Genomic DNA, 17906 nt, shown 5'->3' on the forward strand with positions numbered 1-17906 from the left:
TCTAAAAATATCCTCTGTCCAAAAGTTTAAACCTAATCTTTATCATCCTTGTTTCAGTTTGAAAATAATTTTCACTAGGCGTTCAAATCAATTCACTAGCAAATAGGCACACAATTCTTGGATTAACTAGGGACTGTGTGTAGAAACTAAAAGTGAAAAAGCACACTGATCTGAGTGACTTTCCACATGAGTGAGAAAGAAATTAACAGGCTTTGATATTTAGAGAAAATGGAGAGTGAACAGGAAGATTTGAAATTGGGACTGAAATGATGGATGGAATATGGACAAGACAGGAGTAAAAGGACAAGAAGCTAGGATGGGATTAAAAAGTTTGAGGGGAAAAAAAACCAGGAGTAGGAAGAAAATAAAGAAACCAATGTACCTATAAATGAAGTGTTGTCCCTTTGCCGTTTGTACATTAATATGCATATGGGGGCGCTGTGGTGGCACATTTCGTTGAACATGCATGTAACTGCTTCAGTCTTGGATGCAAACCCCTGCTGCTGCTCTCTCCCGCTCTCTGTGCCTTTCTACCTCCCCCTCCTCTCTCAGTTGCTCTGTCTCTATCCAAAATAAACAGAATTAAATGAAATAGTAAAAATCTTCCATCAAAAATATACACGTGGTAAAATGTACTAAACATATGCTTTGCTGGTAAACATTCATGTTGTACTTAGTTTTTATTTTATTTTTTATTATTTTTATTTTTATTTACTGGATAGAGACAGCCAGAAATCGAGAGGGAAGGGGGTGATAGTGAGGGAGAGACAGAGAGGCACCTACAACACTGCTTCACCACTTGCAAAGCATTCCCCCTTCAGGTGGAGACTGGGGGCTCGAACCTGGGTCCTTGTGCACTGTAATATGTTCACTCAACCAGGTGCACCATCACCTGGCCCTTGTGCTTTGTTTTTATCAGAGGACTAAACAGCTCTGGTTTATGGTGATATGGAGGATTGAACCCGAGACTTTCAGTGCCTCAGGCTTGAAAGTCTTTTTGCATAACCATTATGCTATCTCCCCCACCCTATATCCATATATTTAAAAGTTTAATAACCAACATATATAAAGAGCTTACCAGACTCAACAACAAGACAACAAATAACCCCATCCAAAAATGGGGGGAGGAATTGGACAGAATATTTACCACAGAAGAGATCCAAAAGGCCGAGAAACACATGAAAAAATGCTCCAAGTCTCTGATTGTCAGAGAAATGCAAATCAAGACAACAATGAGATATCACTTCACTCCTGTGAGAATGTCACACATCAGAAAAGGTAACAGCAGCAAATGCTGGAGAGGATGTGGGGTCAAAGGAACCCTCCTGCACTGCTGGTGGGAATGTCAATTGGTCCAACCTCTGTGGAGAACAGTCTGGAGAACTCTCAGAAGGCTAGAAATGGACCTACCCTATGACCCTGCAATTCCCCTCCTGGGGATATATCCTAAGGAACCCAACACATCCATCCAAAAAGATCTGTGTACACATATGTTCTTGGCAGCACAATTTGTAATAGCCAAAACCTGGAAGCAACCCAGGTGTCCAACAACAGATGAGTGGCTGAGCAAGTTGTGGTATATATACACAATGGAATACTACTCAGCTGTAAAAAATGGTGACTTCACCGTTTTCAGCCGATCTTGGATGGACCTTGAAAAAATCATGTTGAGTGAAATAAGTCAGAAACAGAAAGATGAATATGGGATGATCTCACTCTCAGGCCGAAGTTGAAAAACAAGATTAGAAAAGAAAACACAAGTCGAACCTGAAATGGAATTGGAGTATTACACCAAAGTAAAAGACTCTGGGGTGGGTGGGTGGGTGGGGAGAATACAGGTCCATGAAAAATGATGAATGAAATAGTGGGGGTTGTATTGCTAAATGGGAATCTGGGGAATGTTATGCATGTAAAAAAAAAAAAAAAAAGAAGTAGAAACGCAAAGCAGAAATTGACTGAGTTTGGAGTATGGCACCAAAGTAAGAAAGCAGAAGTATACTAGAGTTTGCAGTGAGTACCTCCCTAATACTTCCTCTCCACTTTTCCAAGCTTTGGGTCCATGATTGCTCAACAATTTGTTTGGCTTTGTATGTTAACTCTCTTTTCAGTCACCAGGTTCCAGGTGTCATCAGGATGCTGGCCAGACTTCCCTGGATTGAAGACAACACCAATGTGTCCTGGAGCTCAGCTTCCCCAGAGACCCATCCTACTAGGGAAAGAGAGAGGCAGACTGGGAGTATGGACCGACCAGTCAACGCCCATGTTCAGCGAGGAAGCAATTACAGAAGCCAGACCTTCTACCTTCTGCAACCCTCAATGACCCTGGGTCCATGCTCCCAGAGGGATAGAGAATGGGAAAGCTATCGGGGGAGGGGGTGGGATATGGAGATTGGGCGGTGGGAATTGTGTGGAGTTGTACCCCTCCTACCCTATGGTTTTGTTAATTAATCCTTTCTTAAATAAAAAAAATAAAAAATAAAAAAAATAAAATAAAAGTTTGGAGGCTTTAGTATTGGTAAGGTAATTCACCAAGAAAATATGCCTACTTTGTCAGGTGCAAGACCCAGCTTCCAGTCTGTTCCCTACCACACTGGGGGGAGTTTTAACATTGTGTTGTCTTCCCCCCCTCTCTTGCAGTCTCCATGTCTCTGCCTTTGGCTCTATATCTGTCTGAAAATGTCCGCCTGGAAGTTCAGAGGCGGACTACTGTTATTGAAGATAAGGTGTAATTTATGATTTTTCTGTAGCCAGTGCCTTGTTCAAAGCAACATCTGAGGAATTCCATCAGTAGTTATGCAGGGAGGGTTGGAGGAAGCAGTTAGTTGGTGATTACAAAAATTCAAAATATTTAAACTATGATCACCACTGTAAGGAGGGAAAAGGGAAGAGAGGAGGAAAGGACCAAGGCATTTTGTGGATATTGTTCATTTCAAAATGAAACCCTCCTTTTAGGAAGAAATTCAGCAGTCACGTTGGGATCTGCCAATGGAGCAGTACTCAAAAAAGATGAAATATATTTGTTCCAAACTAACTGCAAAACTGTATTGGTCTTAGCAGATATTTCATCTGAAACTGTAGATAAAGGTCAAGCTTAAATCACTTCATGACTTCTTGAATACCCAGGAGAAACCTTTGTTATTAAGTTACAAATAAAATAAAATAAAATAAAATAAAATAAAATAAAATAAATGTAGACAATATCCTCTCCACTATAATCCTAGTGAAGAACATCTGAAAGAATAAGCAGAAGGTGGGGATTGATAGCATAATGGTTATGCAAAGAGACTCTCATGCCTGCGGCTCCAAAATCTAAAGTACAAAGGTTTAACCCCTGTACAACCATAGCCAAAGCTGAGCAGTGTTCTGGTAAAACAAACAAAACAAAAGGAAGAAAGAGAACAAAAAGTCTTTTTTTTTCTTAAATTAGAGCTATAAAAGAAAACTGAGACCTCATGCATTCTAGCATTGTTTTATCTGTTACACCACTTCCTGCACCATATGTAATGTTTCATAATTAAGATAATCAGCATGTAGTGAATACTAAAAGAGATTTTCAATGTAGTTTTTTTTTAAAAAGGAGTTAAAAGTGTAATGATAGCTCTAGTATTATCAAATCATTTATATATGCTATCTAATGTTGAAAACTATTTGCATATCAACTACTTACTGCGTGTATAACTTTTTGACAGTCATCAATTTGAATTCATATCTTTCTTCTTCCTTGCACAATTTTCGTAAGAAATAAAATTTAAGAGTCTATATTGATGAGTGTGAATTTATTTGATAGATACTTATATGCAATTTATCATTATTTTCTTTGAAAAACTGGATACTTGTTTAAGTCTTCCCAATTTAGCCTTTGTTTTTTCAAGGTAGAACTATTAACAAAAATGTGATTCAGAATTTGAATCTATCATTAATGAAACTTTTCCATTTCTCCTTGAAGATAGAAATACTCTAAATAATGATATGGAAAAATAAATAGCATGTTTTAAAATAACAGCTAGATCAGGTTTGTGGTCCCTACATGCACTAACCTTGTTTTAGAAATACATTGATGAGAGCAGCCTAGTATCAGGCCATTTAAATTAAGAAAAACCAAATTCACATAGTTTAACTCTAGTCAGGCAGCAGGTACAAAGAACATTTGTCTCAGTCAAGTTTAAATAGACTACAGAATGTAGCTGCAAGTTCATGTGATTATTTCAGATTTAAAAAGCTGCCCCGACCAGCAGGGCGGTGAACAGGGGCTAGGAACCTAAAAGATCTGGAATGAAAGGGACACGAGACACAAAAGAACGACAGCAAGACAAGTTTCTGATCAAGCTGCAAAATTTTATTGTGTTCACAGGCATTATAAGGCTTTGGGGAAGGAGAGGGAATGCTGGAGGAGGGGGAGGGGGAGCAAACTTCAAAGCGGAATGTTCCTTGCAACAAATGGCGGAAACCAAACTGTGTGTTGACTCACTTGATTACTGATAAATGATTTACCTGAGGGGAAATGGCCTGCCCAGGGGGGAATTAACACTTGTCTCGAGGGCTTCCATTGTTTCAAAGCTTATCATCTATCAAGCAGAGAAATGGCTCCTGGCAAAAAAGCATTGCATGTAGTATATAGTAAAGTGGATATAACCTATCAAGACAAAAACAAAGGCGATAAAATGAAGTTTCATAGTAAGTGCAAATGAATATTCCTATATACTTCCTGCAGGGCTATCACCTGGTAGTCTTTTTAGGGCACTAGTAACATATCTCAAGAGTCTTAAGAAGCTATTTATACTCTATTTCTACTTTTTTGCATTTATCTTAAGGATAAAAACCTTAAATGCCCAACAATGAGTGGTGAAGAAAACTAAAAATAATTTTCTTGGAGATCATTAATTATAGCAGAGAAATGCTATGTGCCACCATTGTAAGTAAAGTACTATAAAGATTCACTGAATGAAAATACACACACATATATATATATAATGCAAAGCTTATAAAGGAATAAGACTTTATTTATTTATTTAGGATTATATATAGGAAACACTGACAAAACCATAGGATAAGAGGGGTACAACTCCACACAATTCCCACCACCAGATCTCTGTATCCCATCCCCTGATAGCTCTCCCACTCTTCATCCCTCTGGGAGCATGGACCCAAGGTCCTTGTGGGATGCAGAAGGTGGAAGGTCTGGCTTCTGTAATTGCTTCCCCGCTGAACATGGGTGTTGACAGGTCAATCCATTCTCCTAGGCTGCCTCTCTCTTTCCCTAGGGAGCGGGGTTCTGAAGATTCTGAGCTCCAGGACACATTGACATCATGCTAGCATCTGGAACCTGGTGGCTGAAAAGAGAGTTAACATATAAAGCAAAACAAATTGTTTTATTTATTTATTTATTTATTTATTTATTGCCTCCAGGGTTATTGCTGGGGTTCAGTGCCTGCACTACGAATCTACTGCTCCTGGAGGCCATTTTTCCCATTTTGTTGCCCTTGTTGTTGGGTTTGTTGTAGTTGTTACTGTTGTCATAGCTGCTGTTGTTGTTGGATAGGACAGAGAGAAATTGAGAGAGATGGGGAAGACAAAGAGGAGGAAAGAAAGATAAACACTTGCAGACCTACTTCACCACTTAGAAAGTGACCCCCTGCAGGTGGGGAGCTGGGGGCTGGAAACAGGATCCTTACACTGGCCCTTGCACTTTGCAGAATAAGATTTTATTTACAGTTGCTTCTAATCCATATTTTTATTTCTTTCTTTAGTTTTAAATCTTAAAAAGGGTAAATATTTTATAATCATAAATATCATCTAGTAAAAAATTAGGGTTGTCAGAGTTGAAATGCAGATATCTACAATTAATTGAATTAGCTGATGAAAAGATGTCTATGACCATGATACATTCATGTAACTACTTCATCAATAAGAGCCCTTTACTTCTCTCTCTCTCTGTCATTTTTTTTTAATTGCCACCAGGGTTGTTGCTGTGGTTTGGTGCCTGCAGGTTGATTGTACTACTTCCAATGGCTTTTCTTTCCCCCAATCGAAGAGGATGTGAGAAGGGAGTGGAAGATAGAGGGGAGAGAGAGAGAAAGACACTTGCAATTTTAACTGCTCATGAATTCCGCCCCCCCCACTGTAGATGGGGAGTGGAGGCTCAGACCTGGGTCCTTACACATGGTAACATGTGTGCTTAACTTTATATGGAGTTCTAAAGCAATTGAACTTTTAAAGGCAAATAGTATCCAAACTGTCTCCTCGGCTTTGCAAATAATAGTGATTATGAGAAGAAAGGAAGAGGAAGGCAGGATTGTTGGTGGAGGAAGGTGGTGACCTGCAGACACACATATATAGGTATGAAACCATAGCTTGGATAACTTATAATTCTGTAAACCAATATTAAATCACCGATAACATTAATGAAGAAGAAGAAGAAGAAGAAGAAGAAGAAGAAGAAGAAGAAGAAGAAGAAGAAGAAGAAGAAGAAGAAGAAGAAGAAGAAGAAGAAGAAGAAGAAGAGAAAGAGGAGGAGGAGAAGGAAGAGGAGATGGAGGAGGAAGTGGAGGAGAAGCAGGAAGAGGAGACGATCATATGGGAAGGGCCAGAAATCTGAGGCACGTGGCATGTCTAGAACCTGGTGGGATGTAACTCGAGTTCAGGATAAGAGAAACATGCAGCAGAGAAGAGTGGGCACCTGGGCTAAGGCCAGAAGGGCCTCCACCAATGGATGCTGGTCTGGTTCTGCTTCAGCAATGATTAATGATGATTTTCTTGGCTAATAGAATCCCGACCTGTATAATGAGGTAGGACTGTTCCCTTTGAGTTATGGAGATTATATCTGTTATGACCTGTTCCATAAACATGTGCTATAAATACAATCCTATCCCTTTAATCTCCCTTATAGTTAGTTATTTAGTTAATCATCCAAGCTTCCACAGCCCTTATTAGTAAAAGGCCTATTACTGGGTTATCGAAAAAGTCATGACATATTTTTCTTTGTTTTTCTATGCAAAAATGTATCGAGATTTTTCCAATAACCCACCATTTTCTCCGCAAGGCCTTTCCCCACTGCCTTTGATAATCCATGAATCCAGGGACTTAACTGAAGCCCATAGGTCATCCTCCACTACAAGTCTATAACTGCATCTTCCTATGACTGCTATTCATTCTAGCTCTGCAGGGCATGGTTTGCACCCCTAAATCCAAGGTGTGTGTGTGGGGGGGTTGCTAAGAGGACACCACAGTTATCATTCCCTTTGTTAACTTTATTATCTTCAGCTGTGGCTCCTTGAATTACAAGGACAATGCTGGGCTAACTGTATCTGGAGGCACTTTTAGTGTTGACCACATATGAAATTGAAAACACTCTCTCCCCTAGAATTTTACACCATTCTGTGGAGCCTAATTCACCAACTCTACCTCCTCCCTTCACTTGGGTCAATTGCATTTAGTGTTTGCCAGAAGCTTCCCTAGCTCAGAACCCTACTTATTGTCACTCTAGTCTCACAGGCCTCTTATCCCCAGTCCCTAATCCAAGGAAGAAGGAGTGAGCACCCCAAAGTTGTCTCCCAGAGGGTCTAGGATTTTTATAATCTTTATTTATTTATTTTTATTGGATAATATTTTTATTGTGTTAGCGAGCATAAATCAAACCACCATCCACTGTAAGGAAGCAAAGATGTTTATTGACGAATTGCAATCCGGGCCGAGATGGTGACTGGTGTTAGTCTACCAAGCTCGACCCCGAACAGGGCTCAAACCATACAATTTATAGGAATTCAGACTACACTCAGGGAGGGGGAGCACATCACCTTATCAACCTACATCCAATAACAGGCTATAGCAAACACAAGATCCAATCATTTCAAACTTAGCAAAAGCATGATCCATTCAAAGCAAAGCGCGGGCTAGTTTCAAATATAGTAAGATCACACAACCAATAGAATTCAACCAGGCAGGGTCGCCACATCCTCCTGCCATCGGCTATGACCACCCATCCGGTAGGCAGCACACCACAAAGTCTGTTCAAAGGTCCTGATAAGTCTGTTCAAAGGTCCTGATAAGGCTTGTCCCCATGTATGGTCCTTCGAACAATGGGTGGCCTTCACTGATGAGGTTCTGATAAGGCTTGTCCCCAGGCAGGGTCCTTCGAACAATGGGTGGCCTTCACTGATTAGGTCCTGCTTATTCAAGGGGGAAGGGGCAAGGAATTTTCCACCTCATACTACAAGCAACTCATACTAAAAGTACTTAACAAACAACTGCATAAAAAGGGAATTTCAAGGCTACTGCCTTTTACATATTGGAAGTCAGAAATTGAGAAGGGAGGGAGAGATAGAGAGGGAGAGAGACAGAGAGACATCTACAACACTCCTTCACCACTTGCAAAGCTTTCCCCCTGCAGGTGAGGACCAGGGGCTTGTGCATTGTAACATGTGCACTCAGCCAGGTGCACCACAGCACTAGCCCAGGCCCAAGATTTTAAAAAGTGTTTATTTACTTATGTACGAGAGAGAGAGAGAGAGAGAGAGAGAGAGAGAGAGAGAGAGAGATAAGAAAACCAGGAATCAAACTCATACTTAAGAGTCCAACACTATAGCCTCTGCACCACCTCCCAGACCCCTGGGGGATCCTTTACACACTTGCCTCCCACCCTGAGGCTGTCTTGGCTGCCCTAGTGGTGGTAGCTTTCAACAAAGTATTTAAAAGCTAGTTTGTTGGCCCCAAGCTCTCCTTAAGTGCCTAATTACATTATATTTGCATAAATAAGAAAGACACCAAGTGATTTTCCCAAGAACAGGAAATCTTCAAAGTGATGTTCTGATCCTATCTATTAAGAAGTAATTGCAGTTTGGAGTATTACACTAAAGTAAAAGACTCTGGGGTGGGTGGGTGGGTGGGGAAAATACGGGTCCATGAAAGATGATGAATGACATAGTGGGGGTTGTATTGTTAAATGGGAATCTGGGGAATGTTATGCATGTACAAACTATTGTATTTACTGTTGAATGTAAAACATTAATTCCCCAATAAAGAAATAAATTTTTTTTTAAAAAAAGAAGTAATTGCAGTTTACTTCACTAGATAAATCTTTGTCCAATCTCATCTCTTTTTCAAAAATCAGTGGTAATATGTTTACATACCACACAACAAATTAAGTGACTTGTCCAAGGTAGAAATAGTTCTCAACCCTCAAATCCACATGATTAATCACTAAGCTTATCCCCTCTTCTCATTCAAATTATATCTTAATATCATTACTTATGTGTAGAACTCAGATACTACACATGTATTAATAAAGTTTATCACATTAGAAAATTTTAAATGCAAGTGCTGTCTACTCAGCTGTGGATAAAACTATTGATACAACTCCTGAACTGAACAAGAAATGTATTTATGAACTAGAGGTTTTTTTTTCCCCCTTTTATGTTGAAATTGAATATAGGACCAAGGACATTATCTTACGTGGTTGGTGTGCTACATTGCAATGTGTGTGACCCTCCTTTGAACTTGCCCCCCCCCCATTGTATCGAAGGAAGCTTCTGTGCTGTAGTGTTTTTAACCTTCTTTTTCTCTGCTTCTCTATATCTATCTAAAAGAGAAAAAGGGGGGGGGAGGAAGGAGGGGTGGAAGGAAGGAAGGAAAGAAAGAAAGAGGGAAGGAGAATGAATATATTAACCATAAGAGAAAAATTGTGTTTTGTCTGCAAAGTCAGGTTCCAGAAAGGACAGCAGGAATCCTTTCTATTTCTAGAGCGATTGAAACGGTACCAAATGAATGTTTGGTGAATACACATCGTTGGCTAACAGTGCTCTTTAGAATGCATGATTTAGGAAAGCTGCCTACGCAGCTGGATTAATCCTAATTTATTTTGCTCTGGCCCACACTCTTGGTTTCAAGTGTTAAGACAATCATCTGACCTTTTCAATTTATCCATTCAGCGATAGCCACTTCTCAGCCTTCTTATCTTCACATTTGATAATAATGGAAAATAAAATACCACCAGATCGTTTTCACCTTGTCTCCCAGGCAGTCTTTCCTCAGGAGCATTATTATTCTCAATAAAATGAAATGCATATATGCTGCATTTCCTACACAAAGAATTCAGAGCCATTATCAGTAGTTGATGTTCTTTGAAATGAAAATCATGATGCTACAAAATGTTTGTTATGAAACCTAGAATTTTAAATAGAAACCAAGGACATCATGAGTTATCTAGGCAATACCAATTCAGTTATTGGGGACTAAATTGTCTGTCTTCATGAGCTAAGGCCAGGCTCTTCTCTCACATCTACAGTTATAAGACTTTTTCTCATATGCTGGCCTTGGAACTCTTGTATACTTCCCAGACAGGCCAGAGTTGGGAGGCAGCATTGTTATTGAGGTAGTCGCCCTAGTCCTATGATACAATGAATTCCTTGCATTTTACTTTACATGACATCATTTCGTCACTGTTGTTACCAGTTTCTTTCTAAATAAATTTTTATTTGTTTACTTTGTTGTTTTTTTCTCAAAGAAATCTTTGTTTTATATTTATACTTATTTACTGTTGGGTAGAGACAGAGAAATTGAGAGGGGAAGGGGTTAGAGAGGGAAAGAGACAGAGAGACACCTTCAGCCCTGCTTCACCACTCCTGAAGTTTTCCCTCTGCAGATGGGCATTAAGGGCTTGAACCCTGGTCCTTGCACCGTGTAATGTGAGCACTTAACCAGGGGTACCACCACCTGGCCCTTTTTTTTTAAATTTTAAATTATTTATTTATTTATTTATTTATTTATTCATGAGAATGATAGGAGGAGAGAGAGAAAGAGACAGACATCACTCTGGTACATGTGCTGCCGGGGATTGAACTTGGGGCCTTATGATTAAGAATCCAATGTTTTATCCACTGTGCCACCTCCCAGATCACTACTATTTACTTTATATAGAGAAATTAAGAAGGATGGGGAGATAGAGTGGATGGAAAGAAAGACATCTGTAGCACTATTTCACCACTGAAGAAGCTTCCCCCCTGCGGGGGGGACCTTGCGCTTGAACCTGGATCCTTAAGCATACAGGTGCTTCACCACCTGACATTTCTAGCCATAGTCTTTTCTAGCTATTCTTAAGCTTTTGAAACAATCTTGGAGTGGAGATACACAGTAAACCCCGTCATTTAAAATAGAGGTAGCTATGCTGAGATGAACTTTATTCACTTGTCTTTATCTGAAAATTTAAAAAAAAATCTAATCAAAATCTGTAAAAGGAGGAACTTATTTCTGTGTATTTTGACTGGGATATGCTCTATGCTGGAATGAGGAAGCATTCCATCCCAAAAGAGGTTGTTTTTTTCAACAAATGGAATGAAGTTAGTATTTTTCCCTTGGCTGTATATGAATTCTGTATAAACAAAGATGTTCAAGGCCCCTGAGGAGGAGGAATGAGAAATATGCCTCTCTCCTACTTCCCACGAGATGCTCGTGGGGTATTTTGGCACAGATTGAAAAATTATGATAAAGGAATCAAGAAATAATTCCTTGAAAACCTACTGTGTGCTTTAATTTCCTAAATAATCCTGTGAGGTAGTTGACCTTCCTTCCTGTTGTATAGATGAGGAAACCAAAATTCAGGGAGATTAGGTAACATAACTGAAGTCATTCTGTGCTCTGCACTGCCCAGACTGGATGCTGGGTCTAACCTCTGAGTAAAGTTTCTGCTTGAAGCAGAAAGAAACTTAAAAAAATTTTTTTTAAGTTCTATTTATTTATTTGACAGAGACAGCCCGATGTCAAGAAAGAAGGGGGAAATACAGAAGAAGAGAGATGGAGAGACACTTGCAGATATGTTTCACCACTCATGAAGATTTCCCCCTGCTTCCCCCTGTGGGAACAGGGGGCTTGAACCCATATCCTTGCACACTGTAACATGTGCACTCAACCAGGTTCAGTACCATTGGGCCCCAGAGAGAAACTTAAGAGCTCAGTGAGGCATTTTTTAAAATGATTGGTATTCTGACCTCCTCAAACCCTTCACCTTGAACATAGGTGTTGAAATTTTGCACAGATAGGCCTTGTGCTTCTCACTGTCATGAAGGAAGCAGTTGGTCTTATTAAGGTTAGCTGCACCAGAGCTGCTGTTCTGTTGTTGTTTAGAGGTCCTAACATTCTTCACTCTAAACTGACTACTTCTTTCTTACCTCAATAAAATGAATGTCATTGGCCACTGGGCTGACTTATGATGAGAAGGAGACTAAGCCTATGAGGCAATGTTCTTTTAAATCTACAGAGATTCTGGGCATTTGCTTTATAAAAAGAATTTTCTCATACCTGTATTAAAGGATATGTTAAGATCCTTTATCCTGTGAGTCAGGCGGTAGGTAGCGCAGCAGGTTAAGCGCACGTGGTGCAAAGCACAAGGGCCAGCTTAAGAATACCTGTTGAGCCCCTGACTCCCCACCTGTAGGGGAGTCGCTTCACAGGTGCTGAAGCAGGTCTGCAGGTGTCTGTCTTTCTATCCCCCTCTCTGTCTTCCCTTCCTCTCTCCATTTCTCTCTGCCCTATATAACAACGACGACATCAATAACAATGAAAAACAACAAGAGCAACAAAAGGGAAAATAAATAAATATTAAAAAAATATTTTAAAACAAAAAAAGATCCTTTATCCTTATTGAGACAATTCCACCATCATAATAATCTCACACTTATTTTTTTTATTCAGTAGGAGCAAAGGTATGTAAAAAAAAAAAAAAGAAAGAAAGAGCATTTCTCCTTTTTCATGGATTATAAAGATGTCCAGAAACTTTAGTCGAAGTATCTGATCCTTTAACTTTTCTATATTGCAGGAAAAATGTGCTTTCATTTAAATTGACATTAGTACATTTATTTTATTTTGATAATTAGATACATTAAGAAATTCATCTAATGAGAGAAACATAAAGATGCCAGGATTCAAACCTATGACCTTGGGTCTGCACAGCTTGTTCTCTACCCCCTGAATCACCTCCTCAGTTATAAGCACATTTCTTTCAGAGAAACCAAAACTTGTGATTTTCAGTCATACTGACTAAATTCCCTGCTTCAGATTAGGCTTATGATATGAGTGTAAGCAGGTGTGTTGACTCTGTGAAGTGAGCAGTGGACACTTTGAGGTTCTTTCTGAACAGACCACTCAGGCGCCATTGGATGGATCTCCTCTCTGGGGATTTTGATGCTCCTGTTCTCCCAGGGTGAAAATGTGTGCTCCATGTCTGGATACCTACTGTTTAGTTTTTCTTTTCTTTTAAATTTTTATTTATTCAAAGGAAACCCTGACAAAAAGCATAGGATAAGAGGGGTACAACTCCACACAATTCTCACCAGAACTCCGTATCCCTTCCCCTCCCCTGATAGCTTTCCTATTCTTTATCCCTCTGGGAGTATGGGCCCAGGCTCATTATGGGGTGCAGAAGGTGGAAGGTCTCGCTTCTGTAATTGCTTCCCTGCTGAACATGGACATTGGCAGGTCAATCCACACTCCCAGCCTGTCTCTCTTTCCCTAGTGGGGTGGAGTTGGGTTCTGGGGAAATGGGGCTCCAGGACACATTGGTGGGATCATCTGTCCAGGGAAGTCCAGTTGGCATCATGTTAGCATCTGGAACCTGGTGGCTGAAAAAAGAGTTAACATAAAGAGCCAAATAAATTGTTGACTAATCATGAACCTTAAGGCTGGAAAATTTCATATGAAGAGTTAGGGAGGGCGCCTCCATTTTGTAGATAATTATACTGTATAGTTTGTCTTACTTACTTAATATCTAGTGTTGTTAGACACAAGATTGTCTTACATGAATTATCAATCTTACTGCATTCTACCTTGTGAAATAGCCAGGGCATGGGCGTCAGAGAAGTTTTTTTTAGGTTACTTTCCCAGTGGTTGCATGTTTTAGAGTTAGTGTTTAATGAACGGAAACTTGACTGGACTTCATTTTTCTTGTTCAACTGTAACCGCCTGCCTAGGGGTTAGACTGGCAAAAAAAGTTTTATGAGATGAGTCTGGTGAATGGTAGAAGGCTCTGAAGTTTGTCATGTGACACGGAGCTTTGGATTCATTTATTCATCCAGTACTACCTACTTATTGGACACTTAATATGTGTCAAGCAACCCAGACTGGAAATATTGTTGGGAATTAAGATGTACAAAACCTTGCCCTCTAGAAGCCCACATTCTGGCTGTTAGAGAATGGTGCAATATAGTTCAGGCTTATTATGGGTTGGCTGAGTAGCATTGCTTATAGAAGGGTAAGGGTTGCGGTATAGGTCAGATAGGAGAAAATGATTATACACCAAGGAAATGATGGTAAGGGGGCCCGGGTGGTTAAATGCACATAGTACTAAGCACAAGGACCTGTGTAAGGATCCAGGTTCAAGCCCCTGGCTCCCCACCTGCAGGAGGTATGCTTCAAACAATGAAGCAGGTCTGCAAGTGTCTGTTTTCTCTATATCCCCTGCCTCTTGGAATTTCTCTTATCCTATCCAATAAAATGGGAGAGAGAAAAAAATGGCCGCCAGGAGCAGTGGATTTGTAGTGCAGGCACTAATGCCCAGCGATAACCCCAGAGGCAAAAAAGAAAAGAAGTGTTTGTCAATAACTTGTTTGGCTTTATATGTTAACTGTCTTTTCAGCCACCAGGTTCCAGATGCTACCATAATGCCAACCAGACTTCCCTGGACAGACAATCCCACCAATGTGCCCTGGAGCCCCAGTCCCCAGAGCCCCGCTCCACTAGGGAAAGAGAGAGACAGGCTGGGGGTATGGATCCACCTGTCAACACCCATGTTCAGCAGGGAAGCAATTACAGAAGCCAGACCTTCCACCTTCTATACCCCATAATGACCTTGGGTCCATACTCCCAGAGGGACAAAGAATAGGAAAGCTATCAGGAGAGGGGATGGGATATGGAATTCTGGTGGTGGGAACTGTGTGGAGTTGTACCCCTCTTATCCTATGGTTTTGTCAATGTTTCCTTTTTATAAATGAAAAGAAGGAACGAAGGAAGGAAGGAAGGAAGGAAGAAAGGAGATAATGGTAAGGACTTGACTCAGAGTGGTAACAGAGATGAGAGGTGGAGACTGACAAGATAGCTCACCTGAATAGTGTGCCAGCTTTGCCATATGTACAGTCCAGGTTTAAGTCTATCCCCACCACATCAGAGCAGACTTCCATGCTGTGGAGTCTTTCTTTCTCTCCTGCTGTGTCTGATTCTTTTTCTATATGGAAAAAAGTTGGCCCAGAGCAGTGAAGCCCCATTGACAATAAACAAAAGTTACATTCTGGATAGGCATAGAAGAAAAATCAATGGCACTTGCTGAGCTACTGGATAATCCTGACTTTAATTAGAATTCAAAGGTACCAGCATTCTCAACCTGAGCTTTTTAAAATCATGTTAAAGTAGTTAGGGGTTGAATGGCTTCAAGGCAACAGTCAATCTAGTGAAAATGAAGCTCCTTTGTTAGCTCCTTCACACAACACTTGTGAAAGGACAATATGTGTTGGTGTCCAGAGGAGGCAGGACAGAGATCAGTTTCCTAGAAGCATTTATTTTCTTTATTTTTTTTCCCTTTGGGTATTTTGATATATTTTTTTATTTTTAAATTTATTTATAAAATGGAAATATTGGCAAGACCACAGGATAAGAGGGGTACAATTCTACACAGTTCCCATCACCAGAACTCCATATCCCACCCCCCCCCTTGAAAACTTTCTTATTCTTTATCCCTCTGGGAGCCAAGATCGTTATGGGGTGCAGAAGCTGGAAGGTCTGGCTTCTATAATTGTCTCTCTCTTTCCCGAGTGGGGCAGGATTCTGGCGAGGTGGGACTCCAGGACGCATTGGTAAAGTCGTCTGCCCAGGGAAGTCAGGTTGGCCTCATGGTAGCATCTAGAACATGGTGGCTGAAAAAGCATTAAGGTATAAAGCAGAACAAATTGTTAAATAATCAGGACCCTAAGGACAAGAATATAGCAGATTCTCATCCAGACTGAAGCAAATCAGCCAGCCCTTCAAATCCAGCTCAGCTGGGTCACAGAACTTATGTGATTGAACTTGAGCTGTACACTGTGTCCATCAGGGTCATTCACAAAGCATCCCTATCCTTCCCTGAGGTGAGGCTGGAGAAAGAGCCTCATGTTTCATGTTTTATTGCCTGTCATTATTTGAATTTATTTTTTATTATTACTTTTCTCTTTCTTTTCCTTTCTTTCTTTTTTACCAGAGTATTGTTCAACTCTGGTTTCTGGTGGTTCAGGGGATTGAACCTGGGACTTTGGAGCTTTAGGCATGTGAGTCTCTTTGCATAACCATTATATTATCTATCCTCGCCCTTAATTCCTTTTAAAATTGTATTTATTTATTTAGTGGATAAAGAGAGCCAGAAATCAAAAGGAACGGAGAGATAGACAGGAAAACAGAAAGAGAGACATCTGCAGCCCTGCTTCACCACTTGTGAAGACTTTGTCCTACAGATGAGGACCAGGGGCTGGAACCCCGGCTCCTTGCTCATTGTGACATGTGGTATCAACCAGGTGTGCCACCACCTTGCCCCTACTGACTGTCATTCTTAAAAGCAGTGTTATCAAATCAGCATTAAAAAAAAAAAAAGCTTTAGTTTTTGGTTACAAAGTAGAACTAGTCGCATAATTTACCACATTTTGGAGTTTGGAAATCAGAACTTCCTTAATAGTGCTATATTGTCATTTAAAAATCGTTCCAACTGTACCATACAGACCGTGAGCTTTAATGACAACAAAGCTGTCAATAGTAGTCGTAATAAATCGATATCCACCTGCCCCTACGCCTCCAACCCTAGTCAACAAAATTTCCTCCAAAGTGGGCAATAATAAGCTGAATAAAATAGCATCTTCAAACAGGAGAGGAAGATGGGTCTGGATAAACATAAACAGTACACCTGCTTCATAAGATTACCCAGCAGCTAGCTGTGCATGTGGGGTCAGGCTAAAGTATCCCCTGCACAGTTTATGTTGAAGGAAAACCCATAGGTTGGGTTTCAGTTCTTCACTTGAAAGGCCCCAAGATCTGCCTGCAGTTTTCCCTAACTTCATCTTTCCCTAACGGCCCAGTAAACTTGGCTACTCACTTGCTCCCTATGGAAGAAGCAAACTGTATAACAAGAAGACCATATACAGTTAAGAATATGGTTAGGGGCTCTCACTTACTGTTGTATGCATGGCATGTGTCACAACACCTCTCTCCTTTCACCTGCTCTTGAGTTTAGCCTGGAGAGAATTCTTTTTTTTTATTTTAATTTATTTATAAAAAGGAAACTGGCAAAGCCATAGGATAAGAGGGGTACAACTCCACACATTGCCCACCACCAGACCTCTGTATCCCCTCCCCTCCCCTGATAGCTTTCCAGTTCTTTAATCCTCTGGGAGTATGGACCAAAGGTCATTGTGGGATGCAGAAGGTGGAAGGTCTGGCTTCTGTAATTGCTTCCCAGCTGAACATGGGCGTTGACAGGTCAATCCATACTCCCAGCCTGCCTCTCTCTAGCCACATCCTGGATAAGGCAGCCCTACCAGCCTTATCCAGGTGAATGTGGTGCTATCAGTTCCCTCCTGCCTACAGAGTAAGGAGGTGAGGGGGCCTGGAAGTCTGTAAAATCTCACCACCAATGGTAGAATCTCTTATTCTCTTTTACTCTTTCTTCCAGGGCTGCGTCCAAAGAGGACGTTGCGTTTGGTGCTCTGGACGGCTGAAGAACAGGGTGGAATTGGTGCCTTCCAGTATTATCAGCAGCACAAGGTAAGAAAGCAGCATGGATCACAGGATATCTGTACCCATGATGCCAGGAAAATTAAAATTAAAGTGCTGTTACTTTTGGTTTAAAACTTTCCACTGTTGTCTTACCCCCTCGGAAGCCTTCTTCGTCCAGCCCCATAAGGAGAATG

At 40.6% G+C, this 17906-nt stretch overlaps 1 protein-coding gene across 1 annotated transcript in view; it reads left to right on the forward strand.

Moving 5' to 3' along the window:
• The window catches only part of CPQ (carboxypeptidase Q), a 512842-nt gene that overhangs the window by 367165 nt on the left and 127771 nt on the right, over nucleotides 1-17906 (forward strand). Inside the window, exon 6 of the mRNA XM_007532254.3 lies at nucleotides 17669-17760. Coding sequence (XP_007532316.1) covers nucleotides 17669-17760 — 92 coding nt within the window. The remainder of the gene's footprint in view (nucleotides 1-17668; nucleotides 17761-17906) is intronic.

This window comes from Erinaceus europaeus, chromosome 8 (assembly GCF_950295315.1).
Source record: "Erinaceus europaeus chromosome 8, mEriEur2.1, whole genome shotgun sequence".
Taxonomy (NCBI): Eukaryota; Metazoa; Chordata; class Mammalia; order Eulipotyphla; family Erinaceidae; genus Erinaceus; species Erinaceus europaeus.